Source organism: Hibiscus syriacus, unplaced genomic scaffold, assembly GCF_006381635.1.
Source record: "Hibiscus syriacus cultivar Baekdansim isolate YM2019G1 unplaced genomic scaffold, ASM638163v2 tig00109972_pilon, whole genome shotgun sequence".
Taxonomy (NCBI): domain Eukaryota; kingdom Viridiplantae; phylum Streptophyta; class Magnoliopsida; order Malvales; family Malvaceae; genus Hibiscus; species Hibiscus syriacus.
This window is the reverse complement of record NW_024062543.1, coordinates 2,042,326-2,056,518: the sequence shown is the minus strand read 5'-3', so window position 1 is coordinate 2,056,518 and position 14,193 is coordinate 2,042,326. Positions and strand designations below refer to the sequence as shown.

General features: G+C 35.6%; 3 protein-coding genes across 4 annotated transcripts; all 3 read right to left on the bottom strand.

The window, feature by feature from the left end:
* Window positions 1-1,045: 1,045 nt before the first annotated feature.
* LOC120211493 (E3 ubiquitin protein ligase RIE1-like) lies at window positions 1,046-4,664 on the bottom strand. 2 transcript variants are annotated; one of them, XM_039210021.1, is made up of 5 exons: window positions 3,968-4,660; window positions 2,876-2,995; window positions 2,466-2,598; window positions 2,211-2,369; window positions 1,046-1,403 (listed from the first exon to the last, which is right to left on the bottom strand). In XM_039210021.1, exons 1-5 carry the CDS (start codon window positions 4,474-4,476, stop codon window positions 1,242-1,244), a joined length of 1,083 nt encoding a protein of 360 aa, XP_039065952.1. In that variant the 5' UTR covers window positions 4,477-4,660; the 3' UTR covers window positions 1,046-1,241. The 2 variants fall into 2 exon arrangements, with proteins under 2 accessions (XP_039065952.1, XP_039065953.1); XM_039210022.1 differs by lacking the exon at window positions 1,046-1,403 and adding an exon at window positions 1,842-1,933 and having other exon boundaries at window positions 3,968-4,664.
* Window positions 4,665-5,715: 1,051 nt separating this feature from the next.
* Window positions 5,716-6,779, bottom strand: LOC120211337. Its single transcript, XM_039209896.1, has 2 exons — window positions 6,155-6,779; window positions 5,716-6,002 (listed from the first exon to the last, which is right to left on the bottom strand). Exons 1-2 carry the CDS (start codon window positions 6,777-6,779, stop codon window positions 5,716-5,718), a joined length of 912 nt encoding a protein of 303 aa, XP_039065827.1.
* Window positions 6,780-8,171: 1,392 nt separating this feature from the next.
* LOC120211492 (adagio protein 3-like) lies at window positions 8,172-12,294 on the bottom strand. The gene is given in 3 exon segments (XM_039210020.1): window positions 8,172-9,137; window positions 9,139-10,042; window positions 11,925-12,294. Coding segments are annotated over 3 exon segments (1,914 nt in total). The 5' UTR covers window positions 12,236-12,294; the 3' UTR covers window positions 8,172-8,438.
* Window positions 12,295-14,193: the final 1,899 nt, after the last annotated feature.

Genomic DNA, 14,193 nt, shown 5'->3' with positions numbered 1-14,193 from the left:
AGAAAATGATTAAATTTGTATATTATAAGGCATTTTCGGTCACTTAAATTATTTTTTCTCTTTAATAAATGTGTGATGGTTTTTGAGGATTTTAACTTTAATAGAAAAATACAATAATTTCCTTAACACAGTGTCTTACTAATTTAAATTAACCTTCAATTTTGAATTTGGATTTTTTTAATTTGGTCTCTAATTCTTCCTTATGTTCATTATGATCCTTAAAAATTCAAATATAATTGAATTTGGATTTTTTTTACTTGGTCTCTAATTCTTCCTTATATTCATAATGACCATGCAATTTTTTAAATGTAAATTATTAAATGATCTTAATGGTAAAAAAGATTATATCCGTAAGATATATGTATATTACCAATGATTAATAAAGATTTTACATATATACTATCTTATAATTTTTAATAATTTGTTGAACTACTGAGTTTTGGTAATTCATATAATGATATGATGATAAGGTTTAATAATATTATGGCTTAAGAGTCACCTTTGTCCTTGCAGTGAACTCAATTTATCATTTTACCCTCTATCGTATTTTCGTATTAATTTAATCTTTAAAGTTACTCAATTGTATCATTTTATGTCATTCCTATAATTTAGGGTTTTAAGTTAGAAATAAGATTATAAAAATGATACAACAACTTTAAAGACTAAATTGGTGCGAAAATACGATAGGGACGAAAATGATAAATTGAATTTACTACAAGGGCAAAATTTACCATTTTGCCTAATATTATCTAATCGAACTAAAATTTCAGTTATCATAAGGTACAAAGATCAAATCTTCATAAAATAGAGGTACATAATTATCAATTTTCGTAAAATAGAGGGATGCATTAGAAAAAGAGGAGAAGCTGGGAAAGATGGATATAGTGAAATAATGGGTTAGGATCCAATTACACAATGTAAAACTCTTTAGTTTTACACAAACTTAAGACCGTTTGATGAGTGAAAATAGATGGCTGAGATTAAATTTTTTTTCCACAATAAATATTTTCATATTTCCTACTTTTTTTATATCAGAACATTAATGAAGCAAAATACAACATAAAGTATAAACATAACATTTGAAGCATGAAAATAAATCCATTCTTAGATGAAAAGAAAGGCTAAGATATTAACCAGAGGTGCTTCTCTCCATGACTTGGTTTTCTACTTTACGTATGCAGAAAATATAAACAACCGGATTAGATTTTTACATATGGAGCCCGAGTCTCCGTTTTGTCTTTTCATACTTGTTCGGTTCCCTTCAAAATATTGTACTTGCAGAGAGGGCAAGTTGCATTCATCTTCAGCCATTTCACGATGCACGTTGAATGAAAATGGTGGTTGCATGGGAGAGCATGGAGGTCGTCCCCGTCGTCGTATGAGCATAGACATATACAGCATTCCTACAAGAGACAGAAAATGTATAATGATAGTACAGTAGTCAACCAAAGGAGTTGAGTTCTTTCTAAAATATGTATCGATCCAATGGGCATTGACATGAAGGGAATCCAAAACAAAAGCACAAAACTCGACCAATGGCATTAGACTCGATGGCTCGACCGATCAACTAGAGGGACACATTGGCTGCCTACCAAAACCCTACCCTTCACCTTCAAGTCATAACCCACATTGGATGCTCGTAGTCAAACCCAAATGACACCAGAAACCAAGTGGAGCTCTATCCCCCCAAAACAAGGCTATCCACATTTCTGCTATGAAACCAGAATCAATGCTTGAAACAACGAAATCTAAGAAACTCATCTGACTAGTGCAAATAGCCATTAAAGAGCTATCCAGATAGGCTCTTTTCTCTACTTCTTACCCTTACTCTGCTATTTTATCCTCTTTCCCGAGACCAAACTCCAGCACCCTTGACCTCCTCTCTCTATTTTGCAGGTGCTCAGACCGCCCTATAGTACCACCTTTATCTGACCTGAAAATATGTATTTTGTAAAATACCCAATATGAACTTAGACAAAAGAGTCCTTTTATTTTCGGGGGGGGGGGGGGGGTCAGAAAAAAACAAGAATATAATAAGTCCATCTGATCACTCATCAAATTATTACGAAGCATGATTGTTTGCTGTGGTCCTGTGGAGTAGCCTTAAAAGAATGAATGTCCAAGACAGGAAGGGAATGAGGCAAAACTATTTTGACGGATCAACATAATTGCGAAAATTATAGTAATTCCATAATAAAGTTGTAATTTACTGCATCCTCGGGTAAGAGTATGCGCTCATATGCCAAATATCCACTGCTTGTTTCTGTGGGAACCATTTTTCCTGCCCCTACACGAGTCTTCTCACCATTGTTTATAATCTGATATTTATATTTTGGAAGTATGCTAAGATCTGCTTCTGATGCACCTTCCTAGTCAATAGCAAAAGAAACGAAGATGCCATCATGCTATGACCAATTCGTTTAAAATTTCTGAGTCGGTGTAACTATTAAGTGTCGTTTTTATACCTGCCCCGCAACAGCATAAAGAATTGCAATGATGCATGGCAAGCAGCAACATAAAGCAATCCCAATCAAACACACCAAAACAACACAAAAGATCGCAAATATCACGTCAAATGCCAGAAAAACCACAGCCAACCTGCAGATAGCAAAGATAAAGATCCTGAAGTCGTTCTTGATTACACCATAGTACAATACAAGTCACAAACAGTAAAAGACGAGAAAATTCAAAACATAGAAACTATATTTGAAAATCTGGAATGGTTGCATTTTTCAATAAATTGGTAAGCGGATTTAGAAAACTCCCGTATAAATTTCTGGTCTCCATCACGTCAAAGTCGATATATGGTACTAACGATAACGTATATGTCGAAACTGACATGCTTGTCAAATAAAAAGATTGGTTAAAGGCATACCAGTATAAGCGTGGAGCACTTCGAAGAAGGATGTCACCACCAGAAACTACCCAATAGAAGCCCACTATCCACCAAACAAATGATGCCATGGTATTCACCGATTCACATCGTTTAGTTACACTGCCCATTAACCATCAACTCAGTACGAGAATAATAATTCAAATTTCCTACATCATGGTCTCTAGAACAGAAAAGAAATGCAAAATCAAGATGGAAATACAAGAAGAGTTTCACTCAAATGATAGCACGGTAACAATTTTTACATCTCGGTCAATAGGATCATCCGATAATCAAAATAAATAGCTACCAAACACTACTACATAGTGTCCGTAAATCAGTTGGTACGACGAGTTGCACATCAACTCAGTTTGTACAATCCGGACTTGGCACTCACATCTTGAAAGGGAATTCTACATTTAGGTCATCGATTTCCATTAATCTATTACCTGCTTGAAAAATCATGTTCAACCATTCAATCATTAAACCAGACAAATGCCACAAATCATTTTCTTGATGTCCAGCATCTCACATAAAAGGGAAAGGGTTCTTGTTCTTGTATTTGAGTCATGGAAGTATTCGAGTACCTAAAGTGGACCGATTTCACTCACTCAGATATATTCCATAAGTTTTGGAAATTCTGCTCACCTTGAAAGCAACAATAAAAGGATAATGGTAATTCAACCAACTATTTTCCCGCGAACACTCAAAGAGTGTCATTCAGGAACAAAAGGCAACACCAAAAAACCCTTCAAAATCTCTGATAATAACGAGAGAGATCAAACTTACCCCCATCTAATTCGGCTTAAAACCAATAAAATCCCAATTGAGCTTGAACCCTCGCGCAATTTATGAATTTAGCACCAAAAGAAACAATGCTTTCACAAATATTATATTATTTAAAAAGCATAAAAATCATGCTCCAATACAAATTTGGTTAAAAAGATAGGCCAGAATCCATATCCAAATTAAACTAAACCAATAAATAAACACTCAAAGACATCAAATTCAACACTCACAAAAAACCCAGATTGGCTTTAGCTTAAAAGAATAAGACGCACATGAAATTTTAAGTCAAACTATAAAATAACTTACCTTGATTGATTTGAATCAGTCCCATCTAATTCATCTTCACTATCATTAGCATCTCCAGCAGCAGCAGCAGTATCTCCTCTCTCCTCATCCCTAGCAGATGTTCTTATAGTGTTCCTTCTCCTGTACTCCAACCAAACCAAAACAACATGCACCAAGCACTGCAAAGCATACCCACATATCCACAGTCTAATAGACATGTTAGGCCTCTCATCCACCGAACAGATCAGCATCACGACCGACACCACCACGAACGCCGTGTTCCACAACATATCCAAAGCCACCACCGGCTTCGAGTACCCCCAGTCCGCTCGTCTCTCCTCCAGCTCACGTGCCGCCGTCTCCCTCACCAGCATGGAGGCGCCACGACGTCCCGTGACCCGCCCCAACATAAGCGCCAGCGAGGCGGGACGAGTCGCGGGGGCATCGGGCTGGCGGGAGCGGAGGAGAGGCGCGAGAGGGTCAGTCGCCGACGTAGTGGTAGTCGTTGCGGATAACGATGGGGAAGACATGTGGGAATTTCGATATGGGTTTTTCTCTCTCTATTTGTAGGGAATCTCCGGGGCTTCAGATAGAGAAATTAAACATAATTTAGCTAAATTTTCTTCTTTTTGTTGAAAGAAAGGAAAGGGAAAGGTAAGCTTGAATGGAAAGTTGTGGAAAACTATAGAGAGGAATGTTTTCGGGTGAAGAGAGAGGCTTCGAGTTTGCTCTTTGGATTTTGGACTTTAATGTTGTTGCCTGTTAGATGGTAAAAACCCATATAATTAAAAAAAATATGATTTTGAATCTTATAAATAATTAGTAAAACATTGAAAATTAATGAAAAATATCTTATTTATCCCCTTAATTATAAATAAAATTTCATTTCAATATCTTCCAACATTTTAAGTAATAATTCTAAAAAATTAGAAAATTTAGATTTTTTTTTAAAAATATATGAAAATAAATTATTTTTAAAAATTAAAAAATATTTTCAAAAAATCCAGTTATCAAACAATGAAACTAATTTTTTTATTAAGCAAAAATTATTTAATAAATAATTATTTATTTAATTGTTATTGTATTTGTAAAATAAAAATTTATAACTTTCAAAGTATGAAAATTTATATTATCAAATAATAAAATTATTTTTTATTAATGATGTGATTTAAGCATTTAACTTTTATTTAAAAAATGTAAATGTAATTTAAAAATCACCATATTATTATAATATCATATCAAATAACTTTTAATTTATATAGTACAAGTTTAATATTTATAATTAAAAGATGATACTTATTTTATGCATATCTATTTTATTTTTAATTCAACGAACCTAATAAAAATTATTTCAATTAAAATTAAGAGTAAAATTAAATTTCAGTTATAATTGAAGGGTTAAATGAGATGTTTCTTAATGGGTTTGTGCCCATTTTGTAACAAAATTAAAATTTAATATTCATTATATAACTTTTAAAAGTTAAATATCTCTCTGAATAAGCATAATCATCATGATCTTTAAGAGCTAAAAAAACTCATATTTGTGTCGAACTTTGCTTGGTAATATAATACAGTGAGCACACAAAGTAAATCTGCAAATCCTACATATGAATGCTCCACTTCTTTCCTTACCATAACCGATGCATGGCCCTTTAAGAGTTGTACAGAAAAGACACAGAATGTTGATGTCCTTCACATGTGAGAGTGTAAGGAGTTGTACAACAATACAACACCACCACTATTGTCGTTTTGCTGCGAAACCACAGCACTCATTCCCTCAAATCAGAAGGGCAAGCACATTCCCAGTGGACAATGAATTCACATCCTGGCTCCATACACTGCAGAGCTAAATCTTGACAAGGAACACCACATTCAAAGCATTCCGGATAATAATACATTTTCTTCACAAATCTCAGAGGGTGCGGATGCTCTCCTTCTTTGTAGATTTTTCCGGGTTTGATAAACGGATATTCTCCCATTCGGACGACACAATAGAGATGAGCAGAAGTGTCACAAATTCCACAGCAATAAAACCAATGACTCGGGTTTCGTTCTTCTTCACAAATGTCGCAAAAATGACTTTCTATGTACTATCATCGTGATATGTAAGGGCTAAAAGATGTTCATCGCATTTGTGATGAACTCTGCTCGGTAGTCTGACACACCTAAGACATGAAGCAAATTTGCAAATCTTGCATATGTACGCACCACTTATTTCCTCACCACAACCTGTGCACGACCTTTCATACATGTATAAGAAGAAGAGAGGATGTTCATGTCCTTCAAATGTTAGAGTATAAGGAGTTGCACACTGAAGGCACGAATTTATCCCACACCGAGGGCAGTCATAGGCAAAGCCATTGCAGATGCGCCGACAATAGGAGCATTTGAAAATGTTGCCTGCAACAAGGATGACTGGTCTCTCGCACTCGTGAAGCCAAAAATGTTGCTTCCTAGGAAATGCAACACATTTCTTGTGAAGAAAAAAGTTACATTCCGAACAACAGTAAAATGAATCCGAGATAAGTGATGTGCAACCATCACAAAACTTGTACTCCTCCGGGATCATGTCACTCGATATTAGATCACGTTCATGACAAAAATGTCTGATCTTTGTTACTTTTCCTTCTTCATTCCTTCCGATAACAATATAAGAATCCCTAGATTCTTCAGACAATGATGTCGAATCATCGTCGTACTTTTCAACCGACTCTATTACAGAGTACCAGTTTACCTTTGTAGCACATTCCACATGGACGATAAAACGACACCTTGAACAACAGTAACTACCGTGATCCGAGTCGACCTCGTCGAGACAAATCACACAATCCATATTCTCATATTCATGTCTTTCAAGGAAATAGATGTGAAAAACAGGGTGCTCATGCCACAACAATTTGATTATGGGCGGCAATGAAATGCATTTCTTATGGACCAGAAGGTTACAATTTGTACACATGTAGGGAACACTATTCCCCTCGACACCACGTGCATCACAAGTGAACGATGTTGGTAAAAAAAAAAGAGAGTGAAGGGGTGTTGATGACCTTTACTTTCAATAGTAGATGGTTGTGACAAACATGCTATGTGAACGACGAAGTCGCAAAGCGAACAACAATAACAAAGTCTGAATCGATCGGTGTCGCCGCAAATGATGCAAGGGAGTTTTTTAACACTAAACTGTAGAACAATAAGGTGCTTATGGTGATACGGATATAGGATTTCGAAAGATAATTCAGCACACTTCTTATGTAGATTAAATCCGTGATCCAGAGAATAATATGAAGAATCAAACAGTGGCTCCCAACACCCTAAGCAGATACTACTTTCAAGTTCTTTGTTCTTATCATCAATGGAAATGGATGGATCTTTGTAGGCAATACCTTGAAGATGTCCGAAACCGTTTTCAGCAAAGTTGTATGTGAACAAAGTACATTTGATGTGTAAATCTACATCACAAGAACAATGGTATACGAACATCTCACCATCTTTGCCGCAGAAATTGCAAATAAAGCCTTGCTCGTATGTTGGAGTTGCAGATCGCGATGAAAAGGGTGATTGATCTGCAAGGTTGCCACGGCGCATTCTTTATGCAAGTAAAACCCACAGTCGGCACAGCTAAAACTTGGACCGGACATGAGTTCACCGCACCTTGAGCAGTGAGCCGCTTCACTTTTATTGCTCTGCTCTTCATTCGACACCAGTGGATGTTGATGTCCAAAATGTTCCGACTCCATTTTTCTCGTTTCTATGAGCTTGAATGGGGAGGCAGAGATCAATGGAAGAAAATTGCGATTATTAAAATCTGCATTATATAAAAAATGGTTAAGTGGTTTTAAATTAATAATGATATGAACCAAATCCAGCTTGGGTTGGCATTCATTGATGCAAAACGACTAGTTTGGTTGGATCATTTGTTTACCCAAATACAATAAGTGGACCACTTCCATGTTGAACATTAAACCATTTCTTATTGTATTTTATTCGTTAATAATGTATTTAAAATCTGACTCAATATGATCAAGTGGACTAAGCTTTAGAAGATCGACAGCAGATGGTTGAATGGACGATTATATATGCAAGAGGAAAGAAGCTACTAGCCACGGTTATTCGAATGGCTGACACTGTAGCAAATGGTAACCCCAATTTAGAAAAACTAGGCAAGATCTGAAATAAATGCACCATTTTCATAACCAAGTCCTAGGCTTTATAATATGTAAAAGACGAGAACTCAAATTGAGTCGTAGAACATGCGGCGTGGTCACAAACAGTGAACAAATACTGATTTATGTTTAACATCGTACAACCAGAGCTGCTCCATGGAATGGGATTTATATACAATGACAGAATCCGGACTAAAACACGACGCGTCAAGTAGTAGAAGTCAAAAATAAGATTCAACATTATGGAAGAAACAACCTCTGCAAACGAATATAACGAAATTTTTTCTTCCATGGTTGTATTAGATAATGGTGATGGGCAAGGTTGTGAATCACGAGTCCGAGTCCTGTCTGCTTGCTAAACACAGCTCATGCAACTCATTGAGTATCCACTCCTCACCAGTGTGTCCGCCTAATACCAGGACCCTGGTCCCTCCGACGACACAGGTACTATGACCCCAAGTAAATTTTGGTGGTTGCCCAGGAACATTGAGAGTCCTCCATGACGGTTTATCTTCTGAAGGATCCAAGAGGAAGAGCTGAGAAGGAGAGTGCAACCCGGCAATGGAACCACCGAATATAATTATCCTCCCACAAGGCATGCTTACAGCGACGTGATCGAGTCTAGGAGGAGGTACCACAGCACTTTGGCTACCAACACTGGTGAAGGCACTACAATCCAGCTGCTGCCAGTGTGGTTCTTCGTCCTCCAAATCAATGGTGTAGGCTTCACCTGATCGCAATCGCAGGTTCCCACTCTCTGCAAGCCCCCCAAACATAAGAATTTTAGTACGACCGTAAACGGAAAGTGAATGGCCCAGCCTAGAAGGGGGTGTCCATGATGTTGGAATCTCTTTCCATGTTGGCTTGTCTGTAGTAAGATCCAAAAGATAAGTGTCGCTGAGAAGCACCCCAGCATCTGTGCACCCACCAGACACAACTAACTTAGAGCCATCTATGGTGCAAGAACTATGCCAAGATCTAGGGAGAGGGGGAGCACCACCAGAGACTTCTTTCCATGTAGGTTGTTTTGGCATCCAAGTCGAGAACAAAGACATCATTGAGCAATCCTTGCCTTCCACATCCTCCAAATACCACCAACCACGAACCATTTAGACATGAGAGAGTATGGCCCCAACGCCCTGGAGGGGACGATTCCACACTTACCCGCTGCCACGCTGGATTTGTAGCATCAAGATTGAGAACAAAGGTGTCATCCATTGGCTGCATATTGACTCCCTCACCTCCGAAAAGCACTAGACGGTTCCCTGCTGCACATGCACTGAAGTTGCATCGTAACGGCTCCACCGCTCCTCCAACGGTCAGTTTCCTCCAACAGACAGCCTCAAGAGTGGTCAGTTCTCTGGCAAGACGTCCCCATCCCAACTTTTTAGTCATCATTTCCAACGTACCAGTGACCTCTCTTCCCCAGGCATTTTGACATACCATCTTTCGCACATGCTCATTTTTTGTCAGTTGTCGTATCCTTCGGCAGACAGACCCAATAGAAGCGATGTCTCTTGGCGTCAACCGAGATAAAATGTTATGAGCTAAAACTTCATCAGAGAGTTGGAGTATTCCACATATTTCTCGTTGCTGACTGAATGGTGGATCATTCAAATGAGAGAATTTAGTTGACTCATCCAACTGCTGATTGCAAGTCTCTTTGAAAACAGGATATGATATACGATTCAGATCTAGTTTTGCTTCGGAAAACACTTGAATACCAATAATGTGAGTGACTATTCCATCATCATCACGTATAGGTGCAATTTTCAATATGTTCACCAACGGAGTGCCATCCTTCCTGAAATTCAGAAGCTCACCTTGGAATTCAATACCATCTTCAAGACATCTTCTGATCTCAGAAACAACAAAAGGATCTACCAAAGGGTGCCGTCTTTGAGCACATTGATCTCTATACTGTAAGAACCGACTGAAAAAAGAATCCCATAAGAGGGCCAATCTAGATCCTTTAAATCAAGTGATTATTAAAAGATAAATAAACATCAGAACTCGATAGGGAAGCATAAGAATTACAAGAAAATGAAAACTTCCATTACCAAAATTGTGAATACCATCCAAAAGGATGCCCAAAACAAGATAACATGGAAATAAATTAATCTCTGGAGCAATTTTTATCCACTCCATGTTTCGCCTTGTAAGCTGGAGGACATGAACATCTCAAATTCTTTTAACACGTTAAAAATTAAAACAATCAATAGCTAGATGTCTCTCACTCACCACAATAAAATCAAATCCTTTTCAACAAAGCAAAGAGGGAAAAGATAATTTTGCAGCACAGTCTAACTTTTTTTATGCTCATTTAACCACAAATAAAAAAGATTTATCATCATTTACCATCGAAAAACATTTTTCTAAATATTCAAAGACAACTGCTATTCATGAGTATTTATGGTGGTTTAGAGCCTGGAAGAATCATTTTCTGCTTCAAGCTGGAAAGAATACTAACTTTAAACACACTAAAGTCATCTTTCAAAAGGATAGGTTCAATTACATAGATTCTTCTCTGTTTCTCCTTGCAACTCTTCATTATTGGCAAACAAAAGTTCATTCCTTACTTGGCTCTTCTTAATTCATCCCATACTGATCTACATCTGAAATAAGATGGTACTTAAGAATATGACGGAAAATTCTCATAGGAGAATTTATCAATAAGATTTTCAAGCATTTACTTCCTTTCTTTTTTATAACCTTGATTGGGAGTGGAACTTACTTTTGTACAAGATGAAACAGAAGCTGGTTGCTGTAAATGATCTCTAGATCACAAGTCTTCTACATTTATATGAAAGTCATCATGATGAATGTTCACTTGACGAAAATGCTTTATAGAATGACTTTCACTATGTTGAAAAAGTAGATTACTAAAGTGGCTTTAATGATTGAACCCGAGCAATTCAGCGCACACTCTTCTCATTGCCTCTATACAAGAACAAACAGTTTCTACCAAGTCCCAAATAATGTAATAACCCTGACTTAATATGTTGAAAAAGTAGATTACTAAAGTGGCTTTAATGATTGAACCCGAGCAATTCAGCGCACACTCTTCTCATTGCCTCTATACAAGAACAAACAGTTTCTACCAAGTCCCAAAATAAATGTAATTAACCCTGACTTAATAAGCTAGGATTAAGTTTACAGGTTCTTTGACATGATATCAAAGCATTTCTGATGTAGTCATCCAAAATATCCAAACTGGAACTCTCAGCTACCTTTATTCTTTCTATTAATTAAATCCGAGCGCAAGTGGCCTGGCTCTGCATATGTTCACATTGTCAAGCCCTCGAGGCAAAGGAAGCATCCTAAAGATACAGTCCATTCTAATTCCTAGATACAAATTATCCAAAAAAGCCATTATTAAGAATATACCATTATATAGGCTTATATAATTGGCTTTGTTTTATCTTCGTGTTCTTACACTAAAGCAGTTGGCTCCATTTAGCTTAAACATTTTCTGCCACCACAACAATTCATGTTCTTAGGCCAGATGATTCATATTTATGACTTCATTTTAGAGCCTCGATTTACAAATTCTGTTAGTTTGTTTTGTAAAAAGTTTTGAGCTCCTATACTTTCATATTTGACTACTTGCAAGACCTTCACGCATCAAATGAGCACCATGAGTCCAATAAACAGCACTTATAACTTGTTTTTGATCAATTATTGAAAGTTGTTTCAAATATTTACAAATCATCAAATTTCACCTAAATTTACTCCAAAAATATTTAATTACCCCTAAAATCGGCATCAAATGTTATAAAAGTAAAAAAGGGCAAATAAACTAAAAGAAATCTCACCAGTTCCTACCAAGGACTTCGTCGGCTCGGTAACCGGTGAAAACCTCGAAGATGTTATTGACATAAATAATAGGGAAATCGGGCTCCAAAGCATCGGAAACAACGAAAGAAGTCGGGGTTTTAGGGTAATACAATAGACCTGATTTCATAGGAAGCTGGCTCTCTTCTTCTTCTTCAACATCATCGTCTTCGTCGCCACCACCACCACCATCTTCTTCTTCTTCCATTTCTTGTCGTTTTACTTCTTCTTCTTTTGCAAATCGTTGTCGTTTTCCACTGCTATGCATCATCAGTTCTTCTCCTTTAGACATTTTTTTTCTTCTTTCTTCTCTGTTTGTAATCGGGATATGTGGGCTTTCCCATCTTCAAGATTTTTGTTTTGCTTAAGGGAGATATTTATGCGTTGAACAATTATTATAAATTTATTTTTTTATAATTATTATAACATTATAATGATCGTTCTATAATTATTCGATAAATTTAATAATTATTTTATATTTTAAAAAAATTTAAATAGTCAAAATGATCATTTAAACATTATTGAACAATTTATAATATATTCTATTCAATTTTTAATACTAAGCATATATCAATATAAATCCAAAAACAATTTAAATATGATACAACTCAATTTTGATATCTATATCCTCAACGTTCTTATTACTATTCTGGCCAAGTTCACATTGGTAAATTGAAAGTATTCTTCCATGTTACCGAAGGTTGTTCTCTTGTCTCTAAATCGAATCCAAAACAGAGGCGGAGCATCTGTAGGCATGCGTTTATCTTGAAATCTGATTTTTTTTCGATTAGTTACTTATTTGACTGATTATACTTATTTTTTAATTATTTTGTGTCTACTCTAAAATCTAAATTTTCTTCCTTTAATTACGTATTTTAATTTAATGGCGACATCCACCTAAAATTTTATTTATATTTACTCCACTTAAATATTTTATATAATTAACTGTGATTATCCTCAAAATTATTTATGAATTTGATCCAAATACAACAAAAAAGAAGTTTGTTACGAATGGGAGGATTTGTTGGGTTTATTCTCCAAAATATCGTCCAAAAGGAGAGTGGCGAGTTCGTAATTTAGTAAGAAATGGAGCGGCAAAAGTTAAAGATTGTGTGTCCACGTCAGTGTAGTGACAAGCACGCATCAAAAGCCAAAGTGAAGTCAAAGGGCGGAAAAAAATCTGGCACCATAGAGCCACAAGCCCACCACGTCATCAGATGGGTGAAGATATTTGTGGTACCTCCCGGATGCGGCCGTAGCGTGGTTTGGAAACGAATCCATCAGCTGATCGCACAATTTAAGGTCCCTACGGTCAACTTATTAACCCGAATTAAATTATTTTAATAATACGATGATTTCTATAAAAGTATATTTATTATTACTTTTAAAGTTTAAGATTTGAATATAACGTATGATAAAAATATGTGTATTTATTATTAAATAATTAAAAAAAAATTACCAATAATCAGTTGGTTTAGTAGGATGAGTCACTAGGTTTCTTAAGTAAAGTTAGGGGTTTGAATCTTGATATTTGCGAATGGAATAAACTGGGTTGGGATAGTTGTCATCGCCTCTGCAGTACCTAATATAGATTAGTAGGTCAATAGATCAGATACCAGTGATTAATTTAAAAAAAACAAAAGATATTACTCTATATACATCTTATATTTATAAAAAAACAAAATTTATTTTTTTATTTTATCTAAAATTTGACATATTTTTTAAAAGAATAAACTACACAAATGATTACTGATATTTGAGTAAGTTTTTATTTTTCTCTAAAGTTTAAAAAGTAACAAATTAGTCACTAATATCATCTATTTATAACAACTCAATCAATCACTATGTTGTTATTGTAGTAATAATAGACAAAACTAGGGATAGGCACGGGGCATGTTGGGTTTTTGGCCACCCGACTCCGACTCAAAAATATATATTTAAAACCCTACCCCGCCCCTACCCTCGCCCCGAGGAATTTTGAGTTTTTCCCCGTCCCGAACCTGCTTAGATTTTTAGATTAAAATTCTGATCCCGACCCGATCCTAATAAATTAATATTTTAAAATAATTAAAATAATATATTTTATAATAATATATTTATAATTATATATTATATTTAAACTGTTAAATTAATATATTTTATAATATTTTTAATAATTAAATAATATATTTTAATAATATAAAAATAAAAATCTTAATATATATATATATATATAATAACCGGATTAGGTTGGGTCTGTGATTTTTCACC